The 20,618-nt window shown below is 53.6% G+C and overlaps 2 protein-coding genes across 2 annotated transcripts; one reads left to right on the top strand and one right to left on the bottom strand.

Moving 5' to 3' along the window:
• Window positions 1-1,302: 1,302 nt before the first annotated feature.
• LOC120657220 (auxin efflux carrier component 1a) lies at window positions 1,303-4,683 on the top strand. Its single transcript, XM_039935499.1, has 6 exons — window positions 1,303-2,844; window positions 2,947-3,220; window positions 3,313-3,398; window positions 3,482-3,639; window positions 3,891-3,967; window positions 4,130-4,683. The coding sequence occupies exons 1-6, from the start codon at window positions 1,719-1,721 to the stop codon at window positions 4,194-4,196; spliced, it is 1,788 nt and encodes a 595-aa protein (XP_039791433.1). The 5' UTR covers window positions 1,303-1,718; the 3' UTR covers window positions 4,197-4,683.
• A 6,860-nt stretch (window positions 4,684-11,543) lies between these two features.
• On the bottom strand, window positions 11,544-20,264 carry LOC120653739 (E3 ubiquitin-protein ligase WAV3-like). Its single transcript, XM_039931417.1, has 4 exons — window positions 19,809-20,264; window positions 18,932-19,693; window positions 15,269-15,371; window positions 11,544-11,581 (listed from the first exon to the last, which is right to left on the bottom strand). The coding sequence occupies exons 1-4, from the start codon at window positions 20,169-20,171 to the stop codon at window positions 11,544-11,546; spliced, it is 1,266 nt and encodes a 421-aa protein (XP_039787351.1). The 5' UTR covers window positions 20,172-20,264.
• Between the last annotated feature and the right edge of the window lie 354 nt (window positions 20,265-20,618).

The following is a 20,618-nucleotide window of genomic DNA, read 5'->3' as shown; positions in this document are numbered from 1 at the left end:
ATTCCGGTGATCAGGTTATGAAATAATCCAGTGCTACTTGCTAGTAGAATCTACAGGTACCTTTTAAATTAACACTAATTTGTGTTTTTTTTTGGTAGCGTCGAAACCTTTGGTACCGGGAACCAGCTTTCATGGTCGCTTCTCACCTCACCTCAGACCTCACTGGTCACTGCCACCAGTACGTGTTTCACGCAATCGAGCTTTCCTTTGACTTGAGCACTTGGGCGGGTACTGTATGTGCGCCCGGTCCGGACCCGGTAGCGGCGTAGCGGAAAGAGAAGGACGAAAGATACGGTCGGATTGGATGGCGATACCGACCTGTGGAGCTGCTGCTCTGCCGTTTCAGGAATATTCACAGCTACGCCGGCCTCTGCCTCTGCCTCTCCTACCCCTATCAGGCAGGCTAGCACTAGCAGATTCTTCGTCCTTTTTGCCACTCGTAATCGCAGAGAAAATGCTAGTAAATGCACTCAGTCAACCGAGCAAATGTATAAGAAAGAGTGCTCCCGGATTTGTGGTAATTCCTGGCAGGCCCTTTTCCGGATTCCGTTACGGGTTCGCACGAGGAGACTTGGCCGAAGGCGACGGACGGGGCGCTGGCACGTCGCCGCCTACCCCATTCCGTCCGGGCAGCCGCCACCCGACGTGTCCGTCCGGCCCTTTCGATTCGGAGAGAGTACAGTAACTTTGACTATTCCCGCCGGATGAGCACCATTCCTTGGGCATTCCTTCGGAACGGAGTAAGCAACGTCCCTGGACCTCACGTCCAAAAGCGAGAGCAACTGTGCCTCTGCGTGCGTTCCGCTTCCACACTCCTTTTGAGCACCGCACGGAGCAACCTTGGCGATGAAAGTTGGAGGAAACCGACCCCCCAGTCAGTGACTGTCTGACTGATCAGTGATCGCTGACCACCACATCATCAGCTGAGGGCTTGACCATACGTAGTACAGCTCGGACACCTCCGGTATTTCCCAGTTTCATGCTGCCCTAAATCTACTGGGCGTACATAGGCCCGGGCGTGTACAGTCGTATGATACAGTATAATTTAAGCCGATACACGCCGTACTCAAAGCGGCAGCTAGCATGGGGGTGGCAGAATACTGCAATACATTATCAGAGTACCAAACGACCACGCCCTGAATCTCTTGTCCGGCCCTTGATGTCGCGGTGTACGTGCGGAGCGTATACTAACAACTATCTAAATCCGATCGATCAGAGAGAGATTCAGAGGTGCCCCGGCCCAGCGCACTACGTATACTGATGCCCGGTATAAACAAGGCTACCCCCTATCCTTCCTTCCCTCGGCCTCCGCCCTCACCAAACCAAGCTCGATCGCCACCCCTCCCCTCACAGCGCGGCGTTGCTTGGATGATAAAGGCAAGCGAACAAGGGATGGTCCAAATAAAGCTTGGGCCGCGCTGCCACCTCGCCTAAATAAAACACTCTCCCACGCACACCACCCACCACTGCGCCCCTGCTCCTCCTCCTCCTCCTCCTCATCAGTCCAGTCCCAGTCCCTGCTCACTAGCTGAGCGAATCAGACTGCTCGCTCACTGGCTCGGCTCAGCTGGAAGGGGTTGTGGTAGTGGTCGCCGGAGAGAAAGAGAGGGTAAGAGGGCGGCGTTCAGCTCATCAGCTGAGCTGAGCTTGGGAAGGTGAGGGGGAGAGCGCGAGCTTGGAGGAGGAGGAGGCGGAGGAAGAGAGGAGAGGCGTCCAAGATGATTACGGGGGCGGACTTCTACCACGTGATGACGGCCATGGTACCGCTGTACGTGGCGATGATCCTCGCGTACGGGTCGGTGCGGTGGTGGCGCATCTTCACGCCGGACCAGTGCTCCGGCATCAACCGCTTCGTCGCGCTCTTCGCCGTGCCGCTGCTCTCCTTCCACTTCATCTCCACCAACAACCCCTACACCATGAACCTGCGCTTCATCGCCGCCGACACGCTGCAGAAGCTCATGGTGCTCGCCATGCTCACCGCCTGGAGCCACCTCAGCCGCCGGGGCAGCCTCGAGTGGACCATCACGCTCTTCTCCCTCTCCACGCTGCCCAACACTCTCGTCATGGGCATCCCGCTGCTCAAGGGCATGTACGGCGACTTCTCCGGCAGCCTCATGGTGCAGATCGTCGTGCTCCAGTGCATCATCTGGTACACGCTCATGCTCTTCATGTTCGAGTACCGCGGCGCGCGGATGCTCATCACCGAGCAGTTCCCGGACAACGCGGGGGCCATCGCCTCCATCGTCGTCGACCCGGACGTCGTCTCCCTCGACGGCCGGAGGGACGCCATCGAGACCGAGGCGGAGGTCAAGGAGGACGGCAAGATACACGTCACCGTGCGCCGCTCCAACGCCTCTCGCTCCGACATCTACTCGCGCCGCTCCATGGGCTTCTCCAGCACCACGCCGCGCCCCAGCAACCTCACCAACGCCGAGATCTACTCGCTGCAGTCGTCGCGCAACCCGACGCCGCGGGGCTCCAGCTTCAACCACAACGACTTCTACTCCATGGTCGGCCGCAGCTCCAACTTCGGCGCCGCCGACGCCTTCGGCGTCCGCACCGGCGCCACGCCGCGCCCGTCCAACTACGAGGACGACGCGTCCAAGACCAAGTACCCGCTCCCCGTCGTGAATGCGGCGCCCGGGGCGGGCCACTACCCCGCGCCCAACCCGGCGGTGGCCGCGGCGCCCAAGGGCGCCAAGAAGGCCGCCACGAACGGGCAGGCCAAGGGCGAGGACCTCCACATGTTCGTCTGGAGCTCCAGCGCGTCGCCGGTCTCGGACGTCTTCGGCGGCGGCGCGCCGGACTACAACGACGCCGCGGCCGTCAAGTCCCCCCGCAAAAGTAGCAATCTTTCTCGCCGCCGCGATCTCACCACGTAATAACCCCCCTCCTCGGGGCGCTCTAATTTGTTTGCTCTCGCTCGCATTTCTTTGTTTATTCAAGTGGATGGAGCGAAGGACAGGGACGACTACGTGGAGCGCGACGAGTTCAGCTTCGGGAACAGGGGCGCGATGGACAGGGATGCGGAGGCGGGGGACGAGAAGGCCGCGGCGGCGGTGGCGGGCGCCGACCCCAACGCGGTGGCCGCGCCGACGGCGATGCCTCCCACGAGCGTGATGACCCGGCTGATCCTGATCATGGTGTGGCGCAAGCTCATCCGCAACCCCAACACCTACTCCAGCCTCATCGGCCTCATCTGGTCGCTCGTTTGCTTCAGGTCCGTACTAGCAGCAACCACCAATTCGCCGGGTGATCTAGCGAGGCAGCCGTCTGATCAGCTCCGCTGTTGGATTTGTTGGCGTCCTGCAGGTGGAACTTCGAGATGCCGGCCATCGTCCTGAAATCCATCTCCATCCTGTCGGACGCAGGACTCGGGATGGCCATGTTCAGTCTCGGTCGGTACCCGCTGCCGCCGCCTAACCACCCCCCTACTCCGATCCAACAATAGAGATTGATTGCTCGGGCGCGTTACGTGCAGGGCTGTTCATGGCGCTGCAGCCGCGGATCATCGCGTGCGGGAACAAGGTGGCGACGTTCGCCATGGCCGTGCGCTTCCTGACCGGGCCGGCCGTGATGGCGGCCGCGTCCTTCGCCGTGGGCCTCCGGGGCACGCTTCTGCACGTCGCCATCGTCCAGGTACTTTGGGTGGGGAAAAGGGGGGAGGGGATGGATACACACGCAGCGGCGGGAAAAGTCTTTTGCTGCCGCCCGCGCGCGGCCAGCAGCCAGGCATCCTCGCTGTGCTGTTTCTTTTCCCGGTCCCCTCTCATGCTCGCCTCTTTCCTTCTCTCTCTCTCTACACCGGCCAGCACAAAAGCTTTGCCTTTTTTTTCTCACCGTGCTCTGCTTGTTTGTTTTCTTGCTTTGCAAAATGGCGGAACGAGCAGGCAGCTCTGCCCCAGGGCATTGTCCCCTTCGTCTTCGCAAAGGAGTACAACGTGCACCCTGACATTCTCAGCACTGCGTGAGTCCCCCTCCCCTCCCCCCGTGTCGGAGAACACGACGCCAGCACGGACAAAACCAAGAACACCACGATCTGTTCAAAGATTCTCCTCTCCAGTCGCCGCTGACACAGGCGCCCTGTTGCTAACCATTTTTTCTTCTGCTCGCTGCTTGGTGCTTGCAGAGTCATTTTTGGCATGCTCATCGCCCTGCCGATCACGCTCGTCTACTACATCCTGCTCGGGCTGTGAGCGCCGACCGCCATTGCTGTAAAAAAGACTACCACCACCCAAGATCAGGGGGAGGCAAAGGGAGGACAGAGCTGCAACGACACTGCTTGGCGCTTGCAAAATGAGTGACTTGTTTCTTTCTTTTTTTCTTGTTTCATCTTTTCTTCTTCTTTTTTTACTCTAGAAGTAGGTGTGGGGATTGGGAGGAGGGAAAGGGTGGATGTGGACAAGACGTTAGCGCTAGGACGACAATGGTGAGGCAAAACCGCAAAAGGCACCAAAAGCAGGTACAAGTACAAAGCTTGAAGGGAACAGGGGATCGTCCGGTTTCAGCAGGTCACGGATTGGGGTGTCCGGTGAGGTTCTTCAACGGGTTGTTTTGGGGATTTTGGTTGGCCGCGCTGACCGCTGTAAAATGGACGCCATTTCTGACAAGAGGTCGATCTTGCTTTGCTCGTCTCATGAGTTTGATTGATTGAGATGGTTTTGTCATCAGTTTTCCTGGTAACTATACAACTTGCTCGAGTGGATCCAATCCCCAGTCTAGATCGTGCAGCATGTCTATTTCCATGGTTCCTTTTCATCCGAGTTTTCGAATGTTTTCACAACCGTTTTTCGAATGTTTTCACAACCGTTTTACTCCCTCCGTTCTAAATTATAGGTCGTTTGACTTTTTCAACCTTATGTTTGACCACTCGTCTTATTCAAAAATTTGTGCAAATTATTATTTTTTTTGTTGTGGCTTGTTTTATTACTGCAAGTTCTTGAAAAATGATTTAAATTTCACTATGTTTGCATAAATTTTTTAAATAAGACAAGTGGTCAAATTTGGTGTCAAAAAAATCAAACGACCTATAATTTGGAACGGATGGAGTACGTTTCAGTGAGTAAACTGATGGTCAGTGCAAGTCAAAGCCACCAAATGCATAACCCGTGGTCGTTGACCCGCTAGTAGTTGTTGGATAAGTAGGTTTTTGCGCGGCACGACTTGAGTTGCATACCCGGAGTAAGTGATCATGTCGTTTTTTCTTTGGCGCTTTTGGGTGAGCAAAATCCGGTGAAGCCTAACTTCCGGATGATTAGGGGAGATTATCGAATGAAAACATGTCTTCAACGAAAAAATTGCGCCCCACTTCACCTATTATTAGCTGGTTAAGTATTCTTCTTTTTGCGACGAAGCAGGTCGAGCACGACATGTGTGAACTTTGGTATGGCACGTATAGCTATAATTCTTTTACGAAACACCCTACTAATCTACCATAGGTTGGGGATGATTCAAATCTTTCCATCATCCAACTTACACCACAAAACTCTATGATCTCCCAGCCACACAACATCGGAGGAATGAGCTGTTCAAGTCGTTCGGCTGCACTGCTGCTGCATCAGCTGCGGCTGCGGCTGCGGCTGCGGCTGCCGCCCGACAGGGGTATGAGCTCAAAACCTCTCTGATCCCTCAAACAATCTCATCCACACCAAGTCATCAAGTGCATGATACGCTATCACCCTGCGTGCCTCCTCCTACCGTCGTGTCTTTGGCACGTCAGGCGTTCATAAACCTGAATCATTTTTACACAAGTTACCAGCCTCAGCCTATGTTGCGCTATGTTGTACATGTGGCTGCCAATTATCCAGGTGCAAAATAGCCGTGAGATTCCTCCTCCTGATGAACAGTCCCTGTTGATTTAGTTAGTTCATCCGGATTGGGAAAAAAATCATAGAAAAGTTAAGTGGGGTCACGTTTGGTGCAGGGCATTATGCGCTAATGTGGGATTTGATGTGGACCTGTGGAGCATATCCAGCGACAATCAGGCCCCGCTAGGTTGCTGTCGCATTAAGTGCTTTGTTGGGTCCTTGTGCTCCCCCTCCTGGCTAACCTGCTGCCTAATCTCTTTTCAGGTCTGGTTTAGATCACTTTGTATTTTGCATTTTTATATTTTTGAAAGAGAATCTTCAACATTTGAAGTATTAAATGTAGACTAATTACAAAATTAATTACAGATCTCGTCTGTAAACTACGAGACAAATCTAATGAGCCTAATTAATTCATCATTAGAGTATGTACTGTAGTATTAATGTAGTAATTTAGTGTCTAATCACGCCCTAATTAGGCTCATTAGATTCGTCTCGCGATTTAGAGTCCATTTGTGTAATGCGATTAATTTTTTGACTATATTTAGTATACCATGCAAATGATTTATAAAAATTTTGCATTTTGCGTTTTGGATCTAAACAGAGCCTCAGCTTTCTCCCACCAAAGGTTACTTTCATCCACGTGAAAAGAGAAAACTTACTTTTTTATGAAAAGAGAAAACTTACTTCATTCTGTTCCAAACGTAATTTCCACATGTAGATTCACTTCAATTTTCAGATATGAATTGGTAGCCGCAGCAAACCACCCGAAGATGGCGACAAGCAGGATCCGATTTGAACCGGGATGAATCATGTTAGACAGGTTTTGTTTTATGTTATTATGGAATATGGGCAGGGCACATGAAGACTTGTTGAATTTAACAATATTTTATTTGGCCAGCGAATGACCCAAATCTTGCGCGAGTGAACAATGACGGTAAAACAAAATTCATTGCATCGGATTCAATTTTTTTTCTAAAGAAGGATTCAATCCTTTAAAGCAGCTGATCCTGGCATCTAAGAATAAATAAAATGGGAGATTGCCGGAAAACACCGAGGACCGTTTTGAGAGTCATGGGAGCTGGGACCCGTGAGATGCCAAGAAGCCCCCGATGCACTGTTTGGGGAAGATGCTTGGCCTCTGCCTCTCCGCTTTGCCCACGTACGAAAAGTTGCCAGTGACCACAGGTGACGCCGCGACAGGCCATCTCGCCGCCTCGCGGCATGCATGCGGCCGTACATGCTGGCTACAAACAGGCATCCGCCATCTTTGCTGACCAAACTGGCTTGATCGACTTGGGCACTTGGCAATTGGCATCGCTCGTCCATCATTCATTTCCCTGATAAAACGGGCACGGCAGCATGGCGCGGCGCGGGCGCCGTGACCACGCCAGTTCGTGATGCTCAAACTTCAAGGTTCTCGCTTACCTTGACTCTAGACCTGATCACGAGCCACCCGACCTGATAAACCCAACTCAAGAAAAAAAACCGATACGATCCGATTCGACCAAATGACGGGTCGGATACAGGGCTACAAGCCGAAATATTTGATCTGAAACTTAAAAAAATCCAACCCAACCTCCAACTTGAAATTACACATAAAAATAAAAATCAACCCGACCCAACCATCTCATAGATCGAGCACGGACCAACATTTTTTACCCGAAACGCAAAGTGATCCGATCCGAACCTGACTCAACCCGACGGATGATCAGGTCTACTCAGACTCTATTACCGATCACAAGTTCACAACAGCACTTAGAGCTCGACATCAGTCCCGATCGACCTTTTTCCAACAGTTGCATGCTCATTGATCGCCCCCCTCCAAAAAAAAAAGGTCGCCCCAAAGCTATTGGATCTATCCGATCCACGAGCTTTTGCTTTGCAGAGGCGCAGTGGAACGGTCATCAACAAGCACGGACGCGGCTCGTCGGAGATTCCGACGACTGGAGTGAGCAACGTGATCGGACAGAGGGAAGGCGACCAGGGTGCCGACTGCCGGCCGCGCGGATGATCGGAGTCGGAGTCGGAGGGGGCTTGCATGCACGGCAGTCGGCAGGGAACGCCAGCGAGCTTGGCCGTGTTTGGTTACGGTGAAATTTTTTCGGCACGTTTTTCGAAAAGAGAATCTCGTATGTATGGAGTACTAAATGAAGTATATTTGCAAAACTTTTTCAGGGACGGGTGTAACTTTTCGTGATGAATCTAATGACGGTAATTAATTAATGATTTGCTACAGTGATGCTACAGTACACAACCTCTAATCGCGCGGTCAAATGCCTCATTAGATTCGTCTCGCGATTTACACGGGGGGTTGTGGAGGTGGTTTTGTAATTAGGCTTCATTTGATACTCTAAATTAGTGGTCAAAGATGTTACAGTAATTTCGTGGGAATTTAACCAAACACGGCCAAGGGGAGGCCGCTGTCAGGGACTCATGATGGTGTGCCTGGGCCCTGGGAGATGGCCGCAACGATCGATGGCGAAAGAAGAAAAGGCAACCCGGCGAGAGAGACGATGCAAACTGTGTGCATCGGCATCGATACGTGCTAGCTAGCAGCTACTCTGCTCTCTTCACTTTGTCTCTAGTGCTACGCGTACAGAATACTGGCAGCACACGTACAGACTACGGAGCAGCAGGAACACGCCACGGGCGGGCATGTAGCCTGCGGGGTGTTCGCAGGGCCAACGCAATGCAACGCTTGCGATCCGGCAACGGCGCGGCAAATCCGAGTGCTAGCCGGACGCTGGCGCTGCCCATACCCGTGCACGCGCGCCCCGTCTCAAGTCCTCCTCGATTCGTGGCACGCCGTGCCGGGGACGGCGAGGACTAGCTCGTCATACAGCCGCCACCGTGGTTCCGTCGGCACGAGCGGCGCCGTTGCTCGCCCGGCGTCGGGCGGCTCATCCCCCGTTTCCCTTCCCCGCAAAAGCTTTCGGTGCCCGAAGAGCGCCGGCACGCGGGACCGCGTCCCCGCGCTGGCATCACGCGGGGGGCCTCTCGCCAGCTCCGCCGGCGCCACGCCCACGAACGCACGCACGCACGCCATGTCGCGCCCATCGGCAGCGCGCGGAGGCTGTTCGACGCGGCCCCTGCGCCACCGATCCGTCTATCCGGAGAGCGGCGGCGGTGGCGTCCCCGGTCAGCTGGCCCGATCCGGCGTCTGATCCGATGACAGGACGTGCTTGCCGTGGTGTGCGTTGAACGATGGGTGGTGGCCGGCTCGATCTGGCGCTCCCCTCCCCCCCTGACACGGACGCGGGGGGCGCACGCACAGTGCGACATGTCGTGGTCACGGCGCCCGCGCCGCGCCATGCTGCCGTGCCCGTTTGCTCGTGTCAGTTTCCACGGGGCCAGCAGGCGCAACTGTGGACGAGCAGTGGGCAAACTGGCACCCCAGCGTGTGGCGGCTTCTGAGGTGTCAGGTCGCCGGGGGCCCCGCCGAACGATCGCGGAACCATGGGGGCCATGGCCATGGCCGCCGGTGACGCGAGAGATCAAGAGACGACGACACAGACGTGAGCCTGCCTGCCTCCTTATCTCTTCTCCATCACAACACGGCAAGAGCTAACTTAGCGCCCGCGAAAATGCTTCCGGACGTAGGGTTTGGCTCGTGTTCCCCTAAACCCCAGTCCGAGACGAGTGGCGCCAGATCGTCCAGGCATGCTTGACGTTTATCGCCTCCTGATTGTGCCGACTCCCGGGCATGATCCAGTGGCGCGATCGCCAGCCTATGATGTCGCTAGCCCATGTCGGCATCGCATTACGGATTTTTTTTTTCGGACGGGATCAGGGGCGCCGTCACCGGGGGGCTCGCGATCCGGATCCCGGCAAGGCTGTTGCGCCCGCCCATCTCGCGGTCGCGGCGGGCGGCGTCCGTCGGTCGGGGTCCGTCAGGGATCATGACTAGGCACGCTCGGAGACGGCGGCCGCGTCGCTCGCAGCCGCTGGACGCGAGCGCTCGCGGAGTCCGTGGCTCGCGTAGGCGCTGCGGTCGCTGCCGGTCGCCTCTCCCTCTGCCCCTGTCGCGGCGCCCACGATCACTGCAGCACACAGCGAGTGCCGCGCAGCGCGGCGCCACAGGACGGAGGCACGGAGCCGACGCCTGTGCAACCCGGCATGCCGCTCGCTGCGTTGCGGGCGAACGCCGCGGCCGGTCCGCTTGAACTTACCAGAGGCCGCCGAGGCGCGAGGGAAACTGTCCACTTGGATCGTGATCTGGACCCCTAGTGCTGGGCCCCGGGATAAGGTGGGGTGGACACGTGGGCCTGGGCCCCGGAGCTTCCGGCCGTCGGCCTACCGAATAGTCAGTCTGGTGGCCCCACATGGACTTTTGTTCTGCCCTCAGCTTGCTGCCTCTGAATCCACCAGCCTAATCATCGGTTAACCGCGCACTCACCTGACCAGGGACTGGCGATGGCAGTGTTTGTTCTTTGGCGACGCAAACCGATATGATCTTACACAGTTACTGAGTTACAGCAACTGGTTTCGCTACATTTTTGGATGATCCGATGCCACCTAACCTGAGGCGTCTCAGTCGTATACGTATTCTTAGCAATCCATTTCAGCCTGGTCTTTCTCCGTCGACGCGTACGGCCACAAACGGCCCGTTGCTTCCCCAGGGCTCACACGACATGACCCGCCGAGAGCAACGGTGAACGAACCGAGGGGCCAGCATTTCGACCACGCAACGCCCTCGGCTCGTCCTCTACACCACACGAACGATAAAAATCGCAGTAACGCGGCGTCAGTTTCACCTCCATCTCCATCCTCAGGTACAGGACCCGTCGCATCCCATGCCAGCCTTTGTCGCCGCTACTTGCGCCCCTGCATTAACGCCCGCCATGGATGGCCCCCGTGCGGTGATGGCTCAACGACGCGAGCTGGCTCCGGCTGCCTGCCTGGCCCATGGCCGCTACCCCCCGCGCAATCAATAAAACTCCAGAGCTAGATGGAGAGAAGTCCTGGAGCAAACCGGCCCGCGCCTCGATCGTTCTTTTCAGGCTAAGCTTTGCTAATTGCTATCGAGTGAGATGCATCAGGGGGAACTCGAACAGAACTCTGACGGCCACACCGGCGGCGGGGCCGCCGGTGGACGATCGGTGCCGGCGAGCCGTCTCCATCGACCGGCGCCCCCCGACAGCGGCGTACTGTAAGAAGCCGCGCCGCGCCGCGCCGAGCGTGCGTGTGGAGGCCGGCGCCTTCAAGGCTTTTCTCCGGAACGAGGTGGGCGCGGCGCGCTCCGGGCGCCGGCCTGTCCGTGCGCGCGGCGTCGCCGTCGCCGGGCGCGGCATGCGTCCGCGCGGATTTAATGCCCCGAAAGCGACCGCCGGGCGCCCAGGCGTACCGTCGCGCGGCCAGTGCCACCCAAGGTTTTAAATCTCCCCCTATAGCGAAACCCGCTATAGCTTTCGCTATAGCCCGCTATAACTATTTGAGACATGGTACCGCTATTTGAACTCATGTGTAATTTAGCCGCTACAGCTCGCTATAGCTTCATTTAACCCGCTATTAACTGTTTTTTTAGTCCAATCGTTAAACCCTTAGCCCGCTATTTAAAACCATGGTGCCACCACGCTGTGGACAGCAACAGCTCGCCAGGGGAGACGAACCCGAGCAAGCGCGCACGGGACCAGCCATGCATCAGCAGCATCAACAGCGGCCACAAGCCCACGAGCACGGCCTCAGCCACGCACGTACGCCGGGGAGTAATGGCTGGCGCTGGACCCGTCGTCGGTTTTACCCTGTCGCTCTGATCAGGTGAGCCACGGACGCTGCTGCAGTAACGGATCAATCAGCAAGCCACGCCTTCCCCTGACCTGCGGGTTTAAATGAGGGCTAGCTAGCTCCATGTTCTGGACTGGACATGCATGATCGCAGAGAGATACCGTGTCATCTGGACAACAACAATCGTTGCGCTAGGGCTGCTGCCAGAACTGCTTCCAGGACCAACCAGTTCCAGTCACAGCCAGATAGCCAATGTTCAGCCTGCGCAGCAAAATCATCCAGATTCCAAGGTTAATCTGAAGATGTTCTGGTTGCTCAGACGTTGGATGTGAGGTTAGCCAGAGCACACGTCACGGAGGCAGGATCTTGCAATTTGCAGAATGAAAACCATATCCTGTGCCGGCGCAGTTGCTAGAATCCAAGGCCCGGGCCAGACAGGGGGGAGCGCATCGTGCTGTGGTGGGTTTCCATGTTCTCCACGATGGGGGCACGCCCACGAATCCGTATTCTCATATGACACCTGAATAGGATGGATGTACGCCGATGATACTACAAAGACAGGCCTCACTCGTACTAGTACCAAGGAAGCAACGGCATCGTTATACACACACTAATAACGCGGCATGTATACACCGCAATAGCCAAAAGATGGCGTGAAGGGACGTAGATTATGCGCCCTGTCCCTCGCGGGTGCGAGACAGCAAATGGACACTAACCCCGGCCTGCCGCCACTTGAGCTATCCTAATCCTAGTACTGCAACTTTCCTCCGTGTAATCAGCGCATGTTCTGAAGATCAAGAACGAGCCCGCCGGGTATTTTAAGGCGCGGGTGCTCTTTTTGTCGGGAGCCTTTGGTGGAAGGCAACGAAACTGCTTACATGTAGAGCATTAACGGGCTGCTGTCAGGTAGATGAGATGTCAGGCGCCGTGTTAGAAAGCAAAGCGAAACCATTTCAGAAAGGGTCCGTCATTTGACAATGAGCACAGCAAAAAGCTCGCGCTTTCGGAAGCTAAGTGCAGCCGTGCAGGTAAAAAGGTTGGTGATGTAGCACCTGCTGGGAGGATCAACCGAGAGTGATGCGAGTGGATTTTTGGCGTCTATCATTGCTGATCTGAAGTGGTAACTGCAACTTTCTGGGAGATTATTTGCTGCAAGTGTGGAAGCGATTCGGATTTGTTTTTTTTAAAAAAATATTATTGGCGGGAACGAAACCGCAACAAACCAGTGGACCCTCCACTGAAGTGCCGGACGCACTTGGAGGTTAGCACATTGAGTATTGTGTTCAGTTGCATCTTTCAGTCGCGGGACCAAATCTTGGCAACACATCTAGCTGAATGGAACCTTAAGCAAAGGTTCAGTGTTCCTGCAAATGTGATGCTGGACTGACAACGTCGCAAGCTAGACTGGTCCGGCAGAATGGATTGGTCATCTTTCTTCATCTCTTCTGATGTGTAGATCGATGCAAACATGCCGACAGGTTGGTAACTACCACGTAATCTAGATGGGGTTGGTTATATGTTCACTGTCACTTGTGCAGCTATGGTAAGCCTAACTTCCTTACTCTTTTTGACAAAAAGGTATCGATACCCACGGGCTTACAATCGATATGGACAAAGAACGGGCTGTTTATATCAGAGAAGGCAGAAAGATGAAGCAGACATACCCACAAGGCTCTGTACTGGAACTTTCAGAAAGCCTGGTACCATTCCCATAACTGAGGACCTCTCTAGCTACACCGCATCCAGATCCTCTGAAAGCCACGCCTCCCCTAACGGAGAAGATAGAGTGCATCGTCACATGACAAATCATTCGATGTAGCAGTTGATGAATTCCATCATAACGAAAAGATAAATAGCAGGACAGGCAGCACCTATCCACATTTAAAAGTTGCTGCAGCACTTGAGAATCGACGTGAGCAAATGATCGATGATGGAACTTGTCGCTGCTTCGAATGTTCATTTCAATGGTAGCTTCCAGCCTCTCCTACAGACATTCACAACCGGCTTCAATGGAGTGTCGACCTGTGGGATCCTGCGAACAGTGGCACAGAAGAAACCACTGTAACTGTCGGCTCAGCGGAAACAGTGACGCATCAACGAACAAATCCTGCGTGGACAGTCGATCTGCCTTGAAGCACACATGCATGCAGCAATGCTGTGTCCGTGCAGTAATCAGAGACTTATCTTTTGCATTGCGCAGTTATTCTTGTAATTTTTTTTTGCGAACGGGCTCAGCAGTTATTCTTGTAAATCAAATTGAACCAACAAGGATGTGTCTAACATTGCCGTGATATGACAAGGAAAACAATCATTTGAGCAATCGAGTCCCGTTTGCACAATGATGAGTCGCATGATGAGAGTGACCTAATTCAATGTATTCTTATTCCTATACAGTCTTACCTAAGTGTTGGCTGGACACCTGAAGCTTTTTATCAACGTGGCCAAGAACACCCCCTCTGTTTCCTTTCATCATAAACAGTTCAGACGGAAAGGATTCTTTTTTTGATCAAAGGATAAACAGCTCAGAGTTGCAAGTTTCAACGATAATATTGCACGAGATTATGGATCAACAATTGCAGCAAATACATCTCACTGGTGGCTATTATGCCTAAGCCTCCAAAATGCAAACTGCTCCCCGTCTTGTTCGACCTGAATCTGAGACAGACAATTGGCCGAAAGAAGAGTATCGGGCTGGACTCCAGTCCTTTCCTATTGAAATGATCAGTGTTATCCATATTATTACTGTATCAGTATATGCTACGGAGATCCGAGATCACGTCGTTAGTTGTGCGAATAGTGTGCGGCTGCATATGCGACTGTGAACAATCAAAACTTTGATCGTGGCTGCAATCATATCATATGGCTTCCGCACCTGAGACGAGGTCTCTGACCAGGCCGGTGTTCAGAGTGTCAGTGGAAGCGTCACCAGCTCAGTTCAGGCTTCAGAGACAACCCAGCGTGCAAATCTTGGAAAGAACACAAAGCAAACCGGAAGCAGCAAAAAATCAATGAGAAGCCATGAGACACGCAAGTGCGTGTTGGCCTCAGCCCTAATGTATTATCCGCGCTCGACAAATGTTGGAGAAAATTGCATATTTGGGACTCGAAACAATGGGCTTCGCAGTTTTACCATCTCTAACATTGGTTTCGCAAAAATAGGCTCCCAAACGTTGGCCATTTGATTTCCATGCCATTTAATGTATTTCTCCTCTTTTCTAATATTCTTCCATGTATTTGCAACATGAGTAGACTATTTTGCCCTTCTGCTTTTGATACGAATCGAACTAGTGTCGAGACAGCTTGGAGGGTTCCCTGCCGGAATAGGGCCCAGGCGGCGCTTGGCCGCGCCGGAGGTGGCCGGCCCTCGGACTGGTGGCGCGCCGGAGTAGGGGAGCGGGCTGTGAAGCGGGTAGGGGTGGCGCGGCAGCCGGACGGCGAGGGAGGCGGTAACAGGCGGCGGCTGGACTTTGGTAGCTCCGGTGAGCATTTGGGCATTTCTCTGTGTATCGATTTTGCGTGAATTTGGAGGTTCGAGGAGCTTCATTGGGTTGCGGGGGTTCCGTTTTGAGGGTTGGCTCGGCCGGTATGGGTCTCATGGCGGCCGGCGAAGGCATGCAAGACCGGCGGGCGACGGTGCTCAGGGCCGGCCCAAGGAGCGGCGCAGGAGGCTCGGGGCGGGGGGGGGGGGGGGGGGGTGATGGTAGCTATGGCCCTCCATGGACGCCGGAAGACGAAGCGACTCGCGTACGGGAGACTGGGGATGCTAGCCATGGCCCTCCATGGCCGCCGGAAAACTAAGTGACTCCCGTACGGGAGACTCAGAAAGGACGTCAACGATTCCTATCCAAAAGCAGAGGGCAATATAGTCCACTCATGTTGCAATTACATAGAAGAATATTAGAAAAGAGGAGAAATACATCAAATGGTACAAAAATCAAATGGCCAACGTTTGAGAGCCTATTTTTGCGAAACCAATGTTAGAGATGGCAAAACTGCGAAGCCTATTGTTTCAAGTCCCAAATATGCAATTTTCTCCAAATGTTGGGGATTGGACCTTCGGGTCAAGTCCTCACCCTCAGAAATACTCCCTAACCTGTTTGCAGGGTCACAATGAAATGAAGCCAAGCATACCAGAAGGTATCGGATGAACTCTAAGAAGCGGAAGCTCAGAAACCATGACCTTCGGTCCGAAGGATATAACCTTCTGAAGGCCGAAGGCAACGAATGTCTGCACAGAGGCGCAAGCCCAAACACCAAGACCTTCGGTCCGAAGGGTACCACTTCCGCGTGCCGAAGGTGGCGACCGGCTACCAGGAAGCATAAACTCGAAGATCAAGACCTTCGGGAAAAGATCCCACGACCGAGGACGAGGATGACGGCTGGTCGATCGCTGATGGAACCTCCATGGCTCAAACTCCCGGAGATACACGAAGGTTGTCATATCCTTCATCGGTTGAAGACATGTGAGCGAAACGTGAGAAGGTCAGATCTGTACACCTCCCGAATACGTGAGAAAGTCAGATTTGTAAACCTCACACCTTGTAATTTTACCCCGGAACCGGCTAAGAGTGAGCTGTAAATGAGTTGGGAGGGGGCAATTTAGGAAAACCTGGCCGAGGGCTAGGGGTATAAATAGCCCCCTCTCTCCACAGTGTAAAAGGTTGAATTTTCTGATTATTATTGGAGAGTTTGACACATATTTTCATTGTCATCTTGCTTACTGTTCATGCTCACCGTCTGTGTATCTAAAAAGCAAAGATCCCAACAACAAATCAAGCCCTGTAAGGCCCACACGACAAGACTGGATTGTTAACGCGGAGCGACGTCGAGGCCGAGGTGCCCATGGCGGACTTGTGAATGTGATTGCGATTCGGGCGGCGGTTTGGTCTCGTGGTGCGTTTGAAACGGTGGGCCGTGCTTGTATCTCGGTCGGCTCTCCTTTGTTTTTTCCACGTTGAGCTCTTTTGAGGAGCCCGGCGCTCAATAGATGGACCTCTTTATTAACTTGAAGAAACGATGGGCCTACGTACAAAAACTCCTTACCGAACGGGCCTTTACTGTTTCATGACTGGACAGCAGATGGGCCTTGCTGCGTGAACTTTGAAGTTCGGACGCGTACATGGGCAAGGAAAGAGTTTTATTTACTTTCTTGAACTATGAGTCGAGTTTACATTTTCTTCTTGAACTCGAAAATTGAGTATTTTATCTCTTTGAACTCGCAAAACCGGATATATAACCTCTCTATATGATTTTTTAGTGGTTTTCCTCTTTTTCGTTTATGTTTATTTTGAACGAATATTTAAAAAGTATAGTAAATCACAAAAATCATAAAATAGAAAAATAATATTTTAGACTCCACAAGAGTAGATTTATAAATTTAATATCCTTTGACCACTAATCAAAAGTATTAAATGAAATCTAATTATGAAACAATCTGGTACTGTAGCATGTGATGTAGCTAATAAGGTCTTTGACCACATGCTAAAAAGATGATTTGGGGGCGGTTACTGTAGCATCACTGTAGACAATCATGGTGTAACTTGACTCATTAGACTCGTCTCGAAAAATTACACCCATCCATGAAAAGGTTTCGTAAATAAATTCCGTTTAATACTCCATGCGTACATTTGTCTTTTTGTGTAAAGTTTTACCAAACAGAGGCTTTAAGTCTATAAACATGCTAATTTGTGTTGTCTAGGTCCGTACTGTCCAAGTGGACACCTAGCGCTAACATGGCATGTTGAATAGCTAGCATGGATAGGATGAACCATAGGCTGAACCAGCTCTGTCGTTTTATCGAGCATGGATAGGATGAACTTAGGGTGTGTTAGATTTTTTTGGCATAAATTTTTGGAAGAGAATTTTACTATTTCGGAGCACTAAATAAAGTTTATTTATAAATTTTTTTGCACGGATAGGTTGTAAATCGCGAGACGAATTTAATGAGCATAATTAGTAGATTGTTACTGTAGCATTACTGTTGCAAATCATAAATTAAGTAGATTCATTAGATTCATCTCGCGATTTACAATTCATTTGTGCAAAAAGTTTTGCAAATAGATTTTATTTAATACTCTATATATGTGTCCAAATATTCAATATGATATTTTTTGGTATAAAATTCTGGGATCTAAAGAAGGCCTAGGTGACTCAACTCTCCAAGGCTTTTTATCGAGCATGTCATGTGCAGCGCGAGCATAGCAATTCACTGTGAGGTCCGCAGTCAGCAAGATGACGAGAATGGAAGGACAACTGGACACTCAGCAAGATGACGAGAATGGAAGGACAACAGGACACTGGACAAGGAGGCAAGTTGAAGAGTTTTGGACGGGCGTCCGACCCTGTCCACGGCGCCGCCGCCATCAGGATTCATGAATCATGAGCCTCAACGCCAGGCGATGGTACTCCATGGGCTCCCACCAGTACATTACAGTACACAGGACACGAGGCACGGCGTATAGGCTTTGGAGCGAATATGGGTGTGTTAGTTGGTGAATTTTTTTTTGGATTCGGCTACTGTAGTATTTTGGTTTGTATTTGGCAATTAGTGTTCAATTATAAATTAATTAGGCTCAAAAGATTCATCTCATCATTTACAGTTAAACTGTATAATTGATTATTTTATTTAACTACATTTAATGCTCCATAAATGTGTTCAAAAATTTGGTGTGACGGGGAATCTTGAAAAAAATTTGGGAACTAAACATGGCCTACGCGATTATCTTCATCGATTGACAATGGCTTCACCTCGCAGAAACAGTGGACAATCAAGAAATGTGGTATCTTTTTGTTTCAGCAAGCAGAAGGGAAATATTTACTTCTCGACCAAATACGACCTGCTTGTTTCTTTCAGAGCTCTGAACGGGCAAATTAATCAACACAGAGCAATTGGACCTACCTTGAGCCTTCAAATTTCCACCAGAAAACATACCAAAGCAAGCATACGCACTGGAATGCGTAAATTGAAGATGTAACCCCCAAGCCATTAGCCCGATTTATCCCTGCTGGGCAGCTACCTGCTTCCCTTGTGATCTATCGGCCACCATTACAGAATTCAGAAGAACAAAACAAGTCACCAAAGTACCAAACTACTACTAGTATTTTGCTCAGCGCTTTAGCAGAAGACGGCGGCATCTCCTCAACATGCTGAGACGAGGGGGCAGCCGCCGCCAATCTTGCCTCTAGACGTGGACGAGGGACGACAATGGCGCTGTTCCCATTCTCCGGCGGTGGCCTCGTCGCCTGCTGCCGCTGCCGCTGCAGCGTACCTAACGTCTCCATCGTCTTCCTCATCGCCGGAGTAGCGAACATTGCCCAACCAGCGTAGCATGCAGGCTTCAGCCCAGACACGGGACGCGAGAACCGCACCGACGGGCCGCGCTGCTGCGCGTGGGCGCTCATGCCGGCGAGCAGGCTCGCGCGGCCCGTGCTCCGGTACTCCTGCTCGTCCGAGTGTCCGACACGCGCAGGCTCAGCTCGCGCAGCCCGGCCGCCAGCGCCTCGCACATGACGTCGCCGGACGTCGGCGACGCGGACCTGCTTAGTAGCGACTCCCGGCGGGCGCCGAGGATCCGCGCGGCCTCGGCGTGGGCGCCGCGCTCGGCCGCTTCCCGCGCCCGGGCCATGTCCTCCGCCGCCTCGACGCGAAGCAGCTCCCGCTTCACCTCCACGGACGGCGCCACGTCCGCTGCGTCCAGGGGCCTCTTGACCTCCACCTCCTGGCTGTGTACCTCCACCAGCTGGTCGGTCGCCGTGTCACAATACCTGCAGCTGAGCTTCATGAGGTAAGTGGAGTCGCAGCCGGGGCCATCTTCGCTCTCGACGTCGAAGAGCATCAGGAAGCGCCGCTCCTCTCCCGCGTAGAGGTCGCCGAGTTCGACATAGGCCTTGGCGTCGGGGGCGCCGGGGTGGGCGACGCGGCTCTCGTAGCGTCCGGACTTGACCGCCCTGAGACTGAGGCTCGCGTCGGGCCAGCCGCAATAGGCCTCGATCCAAACGCCCTCCGCGGCGAGGGAGAGGAGCCCGCCCACGCATTGCGCGAGCGCGTCCAGGATGCCCGTGCGGCTCTCGACGAAGGAGAAGGTACCGCCCGTGGCCTCCGCGACGCCGTGCATTGCCGCCGCGTCGTGGTCGGCGCCGAACACTAACGTGTGCACTTGCACCTGCAAGCGGTAGCCCATGCAGAGGAAAGATGGTGGCACTAGGGCGCTGTAGTCGTCGCTCGCCACGCCGAAGTCCTGACCGTCGGAGAGAAGGATGACGGCGGGCGGCGGCGACGTTATCGTTCTTGTGTCGCCTGCCGTCGAACACCTTTGCTGCCTCGTCGAGGCCGCCACGTAGGTCGGCCGGGCCGGAGCCGGCCGCCGCGACGAGGGACTCCGCGGCGTGCCTGGCCGTGGCCTTCCCGTCCTCCGACATGCACGTCAGCCGGACGACCCGCCGCGCGCCGGCGTCGGAGAAGACGACGACACTGAGGCGGTCGCGGGGGCCGAGGCTGTCGATGACGAACCCCATGCCGCGCTTCACGAGCTCCAGCTTGGCGCCCGCCATGCTCCCTCTCACGTCGAGCACCGCGACCAGGTCCACCGGCGCGCGTCCGGCCGCCGCTGGCACCAGCGCCGGCGCCTTGACGCGCACCATCACCGCGAAACCGTTGTGCGCCGCGCCGTTTGTTATCGCCGGGTACTCGAGGTGCGTGCTGAGGATAAGCACCCCGTTCCCACCTCTGCCGCCGCCGCCGCCGCCTCTTCCTCTTCCTCTTCCTCTTCGCCATCATCGTCATCGTATACAGAACTGAGGGCTGGAGTCTCCAACACCATGTGGGAGCACTGGGCGGTGAAGTTCTGGGCGTGGCTCATGCCACCGAAGATGAAGGGTCACCGCCGGCCGCTCATACTCCTCGTAAACGCCATGGTGCCGAACTCTCCTTTGATCGAATCTACTGCTGCGAATACAGATTAGCGCGCTCTAACAAGGAAAATAGTCTTTGTTTATGGAATGAAGCTAGTAATTTGAGAAATCAATCTTCCGTAATCTTGGCTCCTACACTTGATCGCTAAAAGTAGAAGATTACCGATAGATCGTTAG

The sequence above is a fragment of the Panicum virgatum genome, chromosome 1N (genome assembly GCF_016808335.1).
Source record: "Panicum virgatum strain AP13 chromosome 1N, P.virgatum_v5, whole genome shotgun sequence".
Taxonomy (NCBI): Eukaryota; Viridiplantae; Streptophyta; class Magnoliopsida; order Poales; family Poaceae; genus Panicum; species Panicum virgatum.
The sequence above is the reverse complement of the archived record's forward strand: the minus strand, read 5'-3'. Positions and strand labels throughout refer to the sequence as shown.

What these genes read in the sequence shown, in the direction of transcription:
- LOC120657220 (XM_039935499.1), top strand. Translation starts at nt 1,719, where the DNA reads ATGATTACGGGGGCGGACTTCTACCACGTGATGACGGCCATGGTACCG. An exon ending in GATGGCCATGTTCAGTCTCG is followed by an intron (nt 3,399 to 3,481) that starts GTCGGTACCCGC and finishes CGTTACGTGCAG; the next exon opens with GGCTGTTCATGGCGCTGCAG. An exon ending in TGCACGTCGCCATCGTCCAG is followed by an intron (nt 3,640 to 3,890) that starts GTACTTTGGGTG and finishes CGGAACGAGCAG; the next exon opens with GCAGCTCTGCCCCAGGGCAT.
- LOC120653739 (XM_039931417.1), bottom strand. Translation starts at nt 20,171, where the DNA reads ATGGTGCGCGTCAAGGCGCCGGCGCTGGTGCCAGCGGCGGCCGGACGC. An exon ending in GGCGACACAAGAACGATAAC is followed by an intron (nt 19,694 to 19,808) that starts GTCGCCGCCGCC and finishes TACCGCTTGCAG; the next exon opens with GTGCAAGTGCACACGTTAGT. An exon ending in CAGTCTCCCGTACGCGAGTC is followed by an intron (nt 11,582 to 15,268) that starts GCTTCGTCTTCC and finishes CCGTTACTGCAG; the next exon opens with CAGCGTCCGTGGCTCACCTG.